General features: G+C 36.3%; 1 protein-coding gene across 1 annotated transcript; it reads right to left on the bottom strand.

Annotated features, from left to right (window-relative positions):
* Nucleotides 1–785: 785 nt before the first annotated feature.
* Nucleotides 786–13,055, bottom strand: LOC109034544 (uncharacterized). The gene is made up of 8 exons (XM_019047760.2): nt 12,807–13,055; nt 10,823–10,962; nt 8,429–8,639; nt 6,280–6,371; nt 5,570–5,726; nt 4,017–4,084; nt 3,157–3,226; nt 786–1,263 (listed from the first exon to the last, which is right to left on the bottom strand). The coding sequence occupies exons 1-8, from the start codon at nt 12,951–12,953 to the stop codon at nt 1,051–1,053; spliced, it is 1,098 nt and encodes a 365-aa protein (XP_018903305.2). The 5' UTR covers nt 12,954–13,055; the 3' UTR covers nt 786–1,050.
* Nucleotides 13,056–13,087: the final 32 nt, after the last annotated feature.

The following is a 13,087-nucleotide window of genomic DNA, read 5'->3' on the forward strand; positions in this document are numbered from 1 at the left end:
CCTTGTATCCTTTACAGTATCATAAAATAAACAAGAAACTTTAATCACCCGTTTCATGAATTTTCATCAAGGAGGATACCTGATTTATTCTCAGGCAACAACCTGCTTCTTCATGTCTTTTCCAACTAAATATTAGTTAAACTTATATCCCTGAATTCGGAATAAATCCACCAATAAAAAAAAAGGATACAACATTGTTTGATCGGAATTTATATAAAAAATAGAAATAGACGGCGAGACAACTGTAGAAGAATTCTAATCCCTTTAAGTACATCGTGTCTGATAAATTGTTTGTACATGGAAAGAGAAGGAAGAGATAAGAGTAACTGTTTAATCACTGACAAACAACACAGAAATTGAAACTGAAAAACCATTTGTAGAAGAAGTCACTTAATTGCGAACTGGTTGACATGGAACTGGATATCAAGATATTGTGTAGCAATTTATCTTTTCCTGGGGACATTTTTGATGTCACTTGGCGGGAGAGTACTTAAAGGGCTTCATATTACACATTTTTATTCATTGCATGTCAAAGGGCTAAATTTGACAGTATTTGCCCTTAAACTAGAGTATTTTTTACTTCATTTATTCTAAAAACTCATCTTTCAAATCTTCAAAAACAAGAGAGAAAGATGGAAAAAAGAATAATTTTTAAAATAGGAGAGCAAAAGGAAAATACTGAACTAGAGCACTAGTCAAAGCAAATTCATGATTTCAGTGCAAATCAGGAAAAACTACGAGAAAAATAGGAAAATTGAGAGTAACAGAAGAAAATTAAAACAAGCTAATAATAAAAAGTGTTTATGGTTGTAGCACATCCGACTGAGAAATGTAAGAGACAGCCTGCAGATTTTGATACATCAACTGACGAGCGGTTTTGAACGTAGCAGCCACCTAGAGGAAACGGAATCTGCTTTTATAGCTCAATGGATGAGACATGTTTGTATTTTATACAAACTTATCATCTGGCTCAGATACGATAGCTCTGCTTATCGCACATGTCAATTACGGGGTACATCAAAGCGCTAATAAATTACTTAAAGTTCACTCTTAAACATGATTACTCGATACTGAGTTATGACTATGACATTTATCTTTTGATGACAACACATTTTTTGGCCTACTGATATCTTTCACATTTGTTGACTTACAAGATTTTAGTGCAGCAAGGCTTTCTGGTGTTGCTCCTACCATAGCTAGGTGTGCAGTGAGAGGTACATTCTTGTCTTTTGTCACCTTAGTTTTATCTTCGTCAGGCATCATCTGCAACAAAATCCATTTTCAAAAAATGTCAGAGGAAGTTGAAATTGCATGAGGTGGGGCAAAATATATTATTGAGTGTTTGTACGAGAGAGAAAGCATAATGATGGCCAAATTGCAAAACCACATATCTCCACTGTATTGATGCAAAATTGCCGCTCCTATTTTATTTTTATTAAGAGAAACAAGCTAACTTAATAAATTGATATTGAGGGGCTTGGAGATCAAGGCGCATAAGTGCAGTTTTTGAAAAAGGTAGTAATGATTTTAAGTATAACTAATCTTCAAGCGTATTCTGAGAAAAGTTCGCTCCCAAATTCCAATTTTTAAGCATCAAAAAGTCGGTTTAAATTTTCTTTCCACCTTAAGGATCCATGTGATTTCGAAACTTCAAACATGTATTTCTCAAAATAGGAAAAACTGCACTTATGCACCTGGTCCTCTAAGCCCCTAAATTTACACAGAGTATTCTGCTAACAAAGAAGAAAATTCAAGAAAGTTTTCAAGGTATTTATTGCATTGACTAATTTTCCAAGGGAAATATTAAGTACAGTAGGAAGTCGAATATTGCGACATCAAGATACGTTATTTTGTACTTTGATCATAAATGTGGCCATCTGTTTCCTTTCAAATGGAGTGACCTAAGGTCAAAACAAATACATACATAGGCTACTGTTAGGCAACTAAGCCAGTATCACCTATCGGAAAGATATTTAAAGAACATAGCCCAACTTGGTGAGAGAGTAGCCTTAATTAAAAATGCCGTACTTTGTAGCTCTGCTAGAGTTATCAAGACAGTCTACTAGAAGCTTAACAGACGGCCGCTGAGTGCCCGAGCCCTTTGATGGCGTCTCTGTCAGTTTACCTAACGACTACTACTACTAATTGGATAGGTACATCACTTTTAGTACGTACAATAAATCTGTGCCTTCCTATGATTTGAGATTATTGAGCTCCTGAAGCCACAAGCTACACTTTGAACAAGCCATGTTAATCTCTCACTGGACCAGATCTTGTCCAAACAGATTAAAACAAACCTCTTACACATGAATGTGTGCAATGGACAAGACTTAGGGACAATATTCTCGTAAGAATTGAGTAAATTCTTCCTGTGGTAGCTTGACAAAACTGAGAGTTTTGATGAAAATCAAATGTTGGGCCAGGCATTCATTTTGACATACTATTATTGAAAGTGACTCTCTTCATTTAAAATGTGATTATCTCTTCCTTAGATGCCCAGAAAGAATTTCTCTGAGATAAAAATTCACTTCAGCCTGACAGCAGAGATAGCATAAAATACAAGATGCAGCCAATTGGATACATTTTAGGAGTAAATTCGCTCAAAAATCACAGTGGGCACATTACACAGTCTGAAATCTGCTCCTTAGAGCGCAATCTGTGTAGTTTGTAACACACTTCTTCAAGTTCTGCATCTGCGGGCAGTTTTCCTCAAAGACCGCCGACCAGGTTTGCACAGAGAGAGGAATAAGAAAGAACTCCCTTAAGTGAGCAAACGATTGACTAACTTTTTCTATTGTATGATTTCATTTGTTTTCAATCGTTTTTTTCCTTTGTCTTTCTTTATTTTGCAAAAACAAAAGCTACGAATCAATTGAAATCTTCCGCAAGGGGAGTTTACAGCAGTTTGCAAGATTCTTCGTTTATTTAGGTTTATTTTAGGTCTTTCTTCGGGTAAACCTGATTGCCAGCCACCAAGAAAGACTGCTCGCATATGAGGTGAATTTGAAAAAAAAGTGTTGAAACTATGCAGATAACGCACTAAGCAGTGAATTTCAGACTTTTTTAATGTGCCGACGTGATTTTTGAGCGAATTTTTCTTTGAAACGTGTATACAGTTGACTGAATCTCTTGCTTGTAACAGACCCATTGGCATACCTTGTCAATGTAGATTTTTCCAATAAGTCCATTGCTGTTCAAGTGGATAATCATAAAGCCATCATACCACCTGCGCAAAAAAAAGAGGAGATTTAAAATTTAATATAGGAGGGATCTCTCTTTAGCAGAATTCAGGTATGTTTGGTCTCTTGATTGCAAGGTTGCCAGATTGTGTGAGAAAATATGGATATTATACACTGAGTTAAAGGACAAAATGTGCTGAATTTCAACACAGTTTGGCAATGACGCTTGATTTTCAAGAGGCAATTGAAAATAAAGGAGGAGAACTCAAGGTAAGTAAGTGAAACAAAGGTATGTTCTTCTCCTATTTATGCACCTGAAATCGACAAAACGTTCTTCTATTCTATTTGTTCAGTTTCAGCTTTAGGGTGAAATTTGGTGCTTAAGTAAGATTGAAAAAATGAGAGTAGAGTATGAAAATCAGCATTTTATTTCAAACTTTCCGTCAAGACTGAGATGAATAGAATTGAGCGTTTCATCAATTTTGAATGCTCTGTAGCAAAGGGGCATAACTTTGTTTCATTTATCTTGTAAAGAACTGGCATTAGTGATAAGATCGTATGTTGAGAAAATTACCATCAAAAATTTAAATTTTCATTACTGTAGGGCCATCTTCCTTTCATGAATTCCTACCTTACTCAAAAATCAAAAAAGGTATTAAAAATTGATCAATACCATGAAAAATGGCGGGCCAGAGAAAGAGAATGAGCCTCTTCATTAATCTTACAATAGTATCAGTTTTATTAATATAAGTGACAAAAAAGTAAGGGACAGCTATTGGATGCAGTTTCACATCTCCATAGCTGACAAGAATGAAAAATATCAGCTGAAATACGTACACTTCTTCTTCTTTTTCCAGCATTTCTTTGAACTTCCAAAACTTTAATTTCCAGAATTGAAAATAGGTCTGAAAACAAAAAGATTGAGAACTTGATTAACTCATGATGAATTACAGTCCCTGAACAGAAATTACATACATAAAAGCCGCTTTTACAGCACTCTTTAGCGCGCTCTGCGACACCCATCCGCCATGAGGGAGTTGGCACTCCCTCATTTCTTCTAAAACTCCCTGTCGCCACCCTTTCACTGGGCGTCCCCTTTGTCTCCTCCCAGAAGAAACCCAATCAAGCATCTTCCTCGGCAGTCTTTCTTCCATAATCCTGTTAACAGGACCATACTAGACAAGCTGTTTGGTCATGATGTCGAAGACGATGTCATTTTCGACTCCCTTGATCTGACGAACTCTATCATTGCGGACCCAATCTCTTCTAGATATTCCATCAGACCTTCACCAGAAATCCATCTCCATTGCTCTTAGCATACCTTGTGTCCAGTTCTTCAGCTGCCCAACTTCACATCCGTATATAAGAATAATTTTGACTACAACGTTGTAAATTCTCCTCTAGTTCTCTTTGGATACCAGAGATTCCATTTAACATCGCTGTAGCCTTCCTCCCTAGGGTGCTCCTTTCCTTAAAAGCTTCATCCGTCTTTCTATCCTGGGTCAATCGTACCCCCAAGTACTTAAAGTTCTCACAGCTTTTGATCTACTGCCCATCCTCCAACTCCATGCTTCGCTGATCACCTTCCTTAGTCAATTTTTCAGATTTGGATTTATGAGAAGAAATTACAATCCAAAAATTCTAAGTTGAGCATATGCAGCGCTGCAACTCCTGGTGCCAATGTATTTCTTGGTCTCAATCTTGATTGGGTAGCTGCCACTACTTAGGGGCTGTTCATAAAATATGAGACGCTCCAAGAGGAGGGGAGTGGAGTTGAAGGAGTATTTTGTTATTTTCTTTTTACTTGCTGGAGGTAAAGGACCTATGTTACAAAAGTGTTGCAAGGGAAAGGAAGGGGGTCAAAAAAGCCAAAATTATGGTATGTATATCCACTTAAAATTAATCTGCATTATGTATTTTATGAATGGTCTCTTACTATAATTATCGGGATGCTGGAACAGTGCTTATTTCACACTATTCTCAGGAGAAATTACAGCCAGAAAATACTAGAGATTAGAATTTGACATACAATAAACTCTATTCAGTTGCAATGCAAAACTGAAGGAAAAGAGAATTCAGCTCAGGCAAAAGCACTGCAGGTGCTTTGCTGGGGTCCTATTGAGAGACTGATATCAATTCTACTCTTATTTCAGTTCATCAGTCACTAACCTCTTGTTTAATCCTGGACATAAGGATACAACAAGAACCAGTGCGCTGGAGCGCAATGATTATCTCTTCATAATAAAATTTACTGCTAGTTTAAAAATTAAGAGTTTGCTTCAAAACTTACATCACTCTTAAATTTTTACCATTCATAATCTAGATGCTGTTTCTGCTGGGTGTATGACTATTAACTACTCTGTTGAGAAGAAATTTAGGAAGATACTTGCCTTGAAAGTTGTTATGCCGGCGATCCGCCATCGAACTTTAATACATCCCTCCTCGGGGTGAGAGGTCATTTTTAGAACATAAAACTTAACATAGGAGAATTTTAAGTGCCCCCAAAACCTCATATATCCAAGTTTTTGGACTAAATGATGGACTCCTCTGAAAATGGAAAATATGGTCATGTCAAAAATTCATGTCAGATGTCAAGAATTATTTTTAAAGAATTATGATCACAGTTAATTATAAGGATTAAAAAAGGGATTTCTTGTAATAAAAATTGGAAGGGAAAAGCCTTGTTGAGCTGAGTGGAAACACTAAAGAGGAAATTTACTTTCAGCCTTTGAAGAAAAACTAGGGGTATGCCCCCTGAACGCTTTGCAGTCCAACCCCCTAAAGCGCTTCAGGCATTATGCATTGCTCTTGTGTAATTTTATAACATTAAGTAAGATCAGAGAGACAAAAAACTTTTTAATGCTGACTACAAGAATTGAAAATGTTGTTTTTTCGTTATACTTATGAATTGGAAATTAAAAAGGTAACAAATATACTATTAAAAAATGTTAAGAATCTTTTAAACGTAATTTAAAAAGAAAATCTAGTGTGTTTGAAAACTCAAGATGGTATTTTCCTAATTCAGAAGGATGCAAGGAAGTCACTAATTTATATAAAAAATATCTTAACCTTAAGTCAATGAATATTAATTTTTACTCACACTGTTCTTTTGTAAGTTTTCAAGTGATCTTCAATAATAACATTGCGGTCAATTAATTCATAATTCACAGTTTGGACCATAATTTTTGGCAGCTGAAACAGTAGGAAAAAGGAAATAGAAGAAGAAAAAAACTAATACGGGAACGAATGCTAAGAGGAAAATAAAAATTCAATGAGTAATTAACAAAGAGGCACTCAGAACAAGAGAGGTTGATTATCACTGGGACTCAACACCTGCATGTATAGTACATACAAAAAAGGAGGTAAAATAGTGCTGGGTCCACACTATTTTGCGGAGAAAACAAAGCTAAAAAGTTTAAGTATTTTCAATTAGAATAAAAAATTTGAGCATTAATGAGTACCAATACAAAACTGAGGGGGAAGAGGATAGAGGATTCTGCGGGATGCTAAGGTTAGGCTCACTGACGAGTGTGATCTGCTGACGACGTCTAAAAAGACCCAAAACGTTATAGATCTCTTGATGTGACCTCAAATTAATATTCCAATGCAAGCTGCCTGCGGTGAACTCTCCCCTCCCCCTCAGTTTTGTGCAGGTACTCATTAGAGCTTAAAATTTATGAACTTTTTGGCTTTAATTTCCCCGCAAAATAGTATGAGCCCAGCACTATTTTACCACCTTGTTACACAGTTCAGGCCACGTTTCTGGTGGCCTTTTTTTTCTTGTACGTACATACAAAATTGACCTATATAACATACAAAATAGGTGAGGATTTTAGCATTGTGTTGCCTAACTTTAAAAAAAAAATTAAATTTCATTAATTTGATTATAATTAAATTTTAGGCCTGAGAGACGACTCCCAAAACATGGAACCTCTGGGGAGTTTATTATGACCCGTTCTTTTCTCAGATAAAGCCTGAAGGAACTCTGTCCTCCAGAGTAGGTTGTGATTTTTCTGGCCTAAAGACATAAAGACGGAGCGGTAGAGGAAAAAAATGATGCAAATTCATACAGACTTTCCGATTGGCTAGAGGATTGGCAGCGAAATCAGGAAAAGTTTGAAATTCAAAAATAGGGCAGGAACTGAATAAAATTGCGTAAACAAAGTATTCTAGGTTGATTTTTGCTCAAATTCACTTACCCACATATTATATTTTTTAACTTTAGGTTATTTTTGGTCCGTCATTGACTGATTGATCTCATTTGGGAGTAACGGCCATCTAGGACTGTAACAGCCTGTTTGAACGGGCAGGACCACCATGTGCAAAAGAAAAACTAACTTAACTGAGATCCTTGCTTGTTACTGAGCCAAAATTGGTTTACTATAAAAAGTCACCCTCCCAACTTTATTCATTTGTTCGTTTTAAGAATTTAAGACAAGTTTAGGGCAAGAAAAGTGCAAAAATCAAGAGGACAAGTTCAAATCAAATTTTCGTTTGCCGCCATGGATTCCCACGCTTAATTACACACTCACACAAACGCAGAGCTTTAGGGCTGCATCACTTCTCCCCCATGTTAGTAGATACGAATGCTCCGTCTTTAGGTCTTTGTACTGGCCCACCGGGGACAGTTCCGTAAATACTGGCTGGCAACGTTGAAGCATGTTAAATGGTATAAAAAACAAGAAAAAAATATAAAGAATTTAAAACTAGGTTAAACAAGGCTAAACTATTTTAAAAACTGTTATATTTAGACATTCAGGGTTGTAGCAGATTTTAGAAAATTAATTTCCTTGACACAGTTGGTAAAATTCCTTGACAATTGAGGATATGCCACATGATTAAAAAAACATAATTTGAAATAGTTTTCAGGCAAAATTTGTTGTTTGAAAGGTCAAACCTACTTTAGAAACCAAATGAAGGTGACTTATTAATTTTTCTTTGACTTTTCAGTCATTTTCCTTGACATTTCTCAGTAATTCCTGACTGCGACAACTCTGGATGTATCCATTATGTTTACACAAAATATAGAACAAGAAATATGTGGTGTAATCTTCAATTCCAGACAGTGTCCAGTCCTATTTAACTTTAATTAGTTTTCTCCATGTCTTTACCGTGATCAGAATTCAAGGTATGATTTTATTCAAAATAAAAAAAAAATTCTTTTTCAGAATTTCTTTGCAAGCCAGCATGGCATTACATTCTTGAAATTAGCACTGCTTCAGAAAAGCTCCTATATTTTAGCTACTCACAATTTCAGATAGATATTTATACGCTTTATCAAGTTGTTCTTCTGAGGGACGGCCGCTTTGTTTATCTCCTGCTGAAGAGGACCCAGCGGAAGCACCTGACTTTTTGTCTCCATGAATACTTCCAACATCTGCTAGCAGTAAAGTTGAGTTTTCTATTAGAGATGAAGCTAAAAAAGGAATTCCAGGATTCCTCCAAGCATGACTAGATAAGCTGAAAATAAAAAAAAATAAGTATAAGACATGATTGAAAATCTGAAATATAATAATAATAAATATAATGATATACAGCTTTATTTGTTGATTTGTGCACATGGCTTTTACAAATGTGGCAAATTTTAAAACAAGAAACAAGAATAAAAACATAAACAACAAGAATAATTTCAACTTGTCCCGTCTGTGAAGTCTGAGAATGATACACAATCATTAACAGATTCATATCGAAATTCATATGCTGAATAAAGCCAATGATCATAAAGTCCCAGTGATTTTTTTTAAAATCACTTCAAGTTCTCTTATGGGGTGATCTTGTGCTCAAGGAAGTATTTCATCATATTTTTTAACAAAATTTTTCAGACTGATTGAATTGAATTTCCAACGTTTTCTGAAGCAACCGTATCAGAAACAATGAGCTTATATCCACAGTAGATTGAAAGAAGGGCGTCTGCTTCTAACGGAGAGATACACACAGGAACTAAGAAAAGTTGATGAAAGATATTTTGAACTTACATTAGCAGACTGTTTACCTGCAAGGTTTTTTCCTAAACTCTTGATGCCTAAGTGGATGCGATACACTGTCAAAAGATGAACTAACAAGGGGAGGCTACCGATTGTCCACCTCAGATCGGGTTCAAATTTGGCAGAGAGGTAGAATAGGTTAGTATAAGAAACCGTATTTTTTTTTAGGTGCCAATGCCCAGCCGTTTTTGAGTTATGAATTTTTGAAGTTGCCGTTTTTTCGTGTCAGCGACGCGCTCAAGTTGAGCCTACTGTGCGCGCATCTTTTAATGCGATCCGAGTGTCCTAACGTTCAATTAACACAGTTGCCCAAACGGTAGCGCGCTCGCCTACGGTGCTGCAGGTTTAGGGTTCGATACTACTTCCCTGAATTACATTTTTGCAATTGATTATTTTGTTTTTTAATCGCTTCATCACAGCAAATTGTAAGTCACCTTGTAGACGTTGTGGTGCTAATTACATTTTTTTCCTTTTTTGTTACACACTCTTTAAAAAAATAAAAAATACATAAAATTTAATTAGAATCATAACGTCTACAAGGTGACTTACAATTTGTTGTGATGAAGCTATTAAAAAACAAAATAATCAATTGCAAAATTGTAATTCACGGAAGTAGTATCGAACCCCGAACCTGCAGCACCGTAGGCGAGCGCGCTACCGTTTGGGCAACTGTGTTAATTGAACGTTAGGACACTCGGATCGCATTAAAAGATGCGCGCACAGTAGGCCCCACTTGAGCGCGTCGCTGACACGAAAAAACGGCAACTTCAAAAATTCATAACTCAAAAACGGCTGGGCATTGGCACCTAAAAAAAAATACGGTTTCTTATATTAATCTATTCTACCTCTCTGCCAAATTTGAACCCGATCTGAGGTGGACAATCGGTAGCCTCCCCTTGTAAGTCTTGTCACAGTGAAAGGTTGCTGTGAGAAAATCATGGTCTAAAATTTTATATCATCATCATCTCTTCGGACAGAACTACAAAAAAATTTTCACCAGTGTTATAGATGATGATTGATGATACTTGGTCTCATTTATTAACTGACTATTTTAGACAGGTCACCATAATTCAATGCAAAGGTAAACAACTATTATCAACAAATATCCCACTTTGTTCATAGCTGTGATCATGTATAAAACCATCAGGTAAATATGTAGATCAAATTATAAAAAGAGTACTTAAATTTCCATCCACCTAGTCTTGAGTAACATGGATATTGACATAACATTGATAAAAACAAAAATATATTAAGACCAAATTATGAAAAAGAGTAATTTTCAATCCACCCTGTTTCGAGTAACATAAATATAGACAGTGAAACTGCTAAAATGCTCATCTCAGTTGTAGGGTTTAGAAATCTATGCTCCTGCTTTATTTTTTAAAAGGAGACCGAAACAATATCATGGCTTGAAATTTTCATAAAGTGTTCTTCACACAGAGGAAAGCAATCACGGCACACGGAAATTTTCAAGAAACAAAATTCAAGGATTTTCTGTTCGAAAATAAATTATGACAGGAGGTCTGCAACGCCGCAAACTGAGATACACATCTTAGTAATTTCACCATTGATATGAGATTTATTTTGAGAGGTAAATCAAATCTCCACATGATTTACAAAACCCTGATGGATCAAAGTAAGCAATGGAAAAAAACCGACCTCTTTGAAATTATTTCTGATCTCAAATCATGCAGTGTCTTGCTAGTGCAGCATGGAGAAAATCGGACGAATGGTTGCAAGAGTTGCTCAAATCTTTCAGCAAACGGAATGGCAGCGACTTGATTTGCATAATTCTTCACCTGTTGACAGACATCATGATAGGATAAGTAATTAGAAGGTAGGAATTTTGTTTCCATATTCATCACCTCTTTCACCCGTTTCTGAGAGGCTGCCAAAGTGGAAAGTAAAATTTACTACAGCTCGACACTAGAAAATTTCTGTTAATTAGACTCATGCAAGTTTTTAGAGGCGGTATTGTTCTGCATATTAGAACTATGATATGCAACTTGCAGGAATCAAGAGGTTGGCAGGAAACAAATTTAAAATAATGCGTACATGCAGATTAAGATCCCTGTTTGCTGGTCTACAGCAATGAGAAACTTACAAACTAGGTATGTCAGTAATGCAAATTCTGCTGACAGGAAGAGCAAGAACTTGTATCAATGCCTACAGTCGACATTAAATACATTTCAGCACTTTTAGCGTGCAATCGGATTGTATGGTGTGAACGGATCATATATTTTCAATGTAAGTAGCATTGAAAGAAAATGCAAGATTCAGGATGACCAATTTTCTGTCCCACTCTAAAAGTGCGTAAATTTATTTGGCAGTAACTTCTCTCAGAGCCAGGTGCATCAACCCAAGCCCACTTGGATTAATTAACACATCATGGTAGATTCTTCTAAAATACCACACTGCAAACAGGGAAGTATTAGTAAAGATATTATTAATTCAAAGAGTGCAAAATATTATGCTGGAAAAAATTCATTGCAATGAAAGTTTGCCAGATTGTAAGAAATATCGTTCGCAAAAATTGTTGATGAAGGCACAGAATGCCACCAATCTAGTAGATACTAATCCAACGTCTCAGCACTGTCTATGGGAATGGAGAGGCTACTACGTTCCTGTGACGTCACGCTAGTAGATGAAACTCGGCCGCAGTTTAACATGTGTTCTTATGGGAGAATGCCTGGCATGTCTTCCTTTCGTCACGATATCTTCTCAGGGGTTGATCTGATGCAAAAATTCATAAGAACCTTTTCAAAAGAAGATGAAATTTCACTTCAGAAACCTAATCCGATGACATTTTCTGATGATTGAGGAAATGAAAGCTTAATACCAAAAATCATTACTCCACTCAGATTCAAACGCGCCACTCACGCATCTTTGGCCGATCGAGGGTCACTCTGATTGGTCCACACAGCGACTGGCTCACTCATCGATGCACCAATGACCCGGAGATGCTTGCAGTTTTCGGTAAATATCTACTAGCTTGCCGTCACAAAACTGACTAGTTACGGCCTCTCCATTCTCATAGGCAACGGTCTCAGAAATGTTAGTTTCATCACCTGCGAGACTTCTGGAGTCCACACCAAACAAGTTTACGCACATCTAGACTGCGACAGAAAATCATCTGAAGTCACTTTTTAAACATAAAGTAAATGCAAGAAGCAAGATAGCAGATCTTCTGTTGCGGTGTAAAAGTGAATAAACTTATTTGGCTTGGAATCTGCAATACTTATAACATTATGACAAAGGCTAGCTATGCAATAGTCATTTTTAACTTAAGGTTGCCAGAAGTGAGGTTTAGCAGAAACATAGTAGAATGCTTGTATTGATAGAGTATGAATGTGACAAGAACAAGAATAGATTCTGATTACTGTATTATGTATTATCTTTATTAATAAATAAAATCTGATCTGATGAATCATAAACTCTGTCGACTGAGGATAAGTGCAATGCAGCGCACCTCAGGATCCTACTAATACTAAAGGTCTTCGCACATGCTGCATCATTACGTGCAACTAAAATAATTAGCTATGTACTGAAAACTGTTTCGATAATATGATGGACCAGGTGCATGAGATATTAGTGACATAGGGTGATCAATAAACCCGCAGGGCCTGTTAAAGGTTTAACTTACGTTGCACACATGATCGTCACTTTTCTGATAGTAGAACTTCGGAGTGTCCAAAATGTGACTGCTGCGTGAAGATGACAGTACGCAATTAACGTAAAATGATTTACCACTTGTGATCCTGCATCGAACTGCCATTTTTATAGGAATCATGAAAGCCAAAATACTGAAGTTTAGGGAAAATAATACATGGAAAAATCTGCGAACGAGCGGCCGGCCTCGAGGTTATCTTACAGAAAATAAACACAGGCCGAAATTTCGAGATTTTTCGATTTTTTCATAATTGA

The sequence above is a fragment of the Bemisia tabaci genome, chromosome 5 (genome assembly GCF_918797505.1).
Source record: "Bemisia tabaci chromosome 5, PGI_BMITA_v3".
Lineage (NCBI taxonomy): Eukaryota > Metazoa > Arthropoda > Insecta > Hemiptera > Aleyrodidae > Bemisia > Bemisia tabaci.

Bases quoted from the DNA above. Each gene is read 5' to 3' on its own strand.
- LOC109034544 (XM_019047760.2), bottom strand. From the start codon at position 12,953: ATGATTCCTATAAAAATGGCAGTTCGATGCAGGATCACAAGTGGTAAA. The intron at 10,963-12,806 runs GTAAGTTAAACC...GTCTGTCAACAG, and splicing joins GTGACGATCATGTGTGCAAC to GTGAAGAATTATGCAAATCA. The intron at 5,727-6,279 runs GTGAGTAAAAAT...TTCCATTTTCAG, and splicing joins AAAACTTACAAAAGAACAGT to AGGAGTCCATCATTTAGTCC.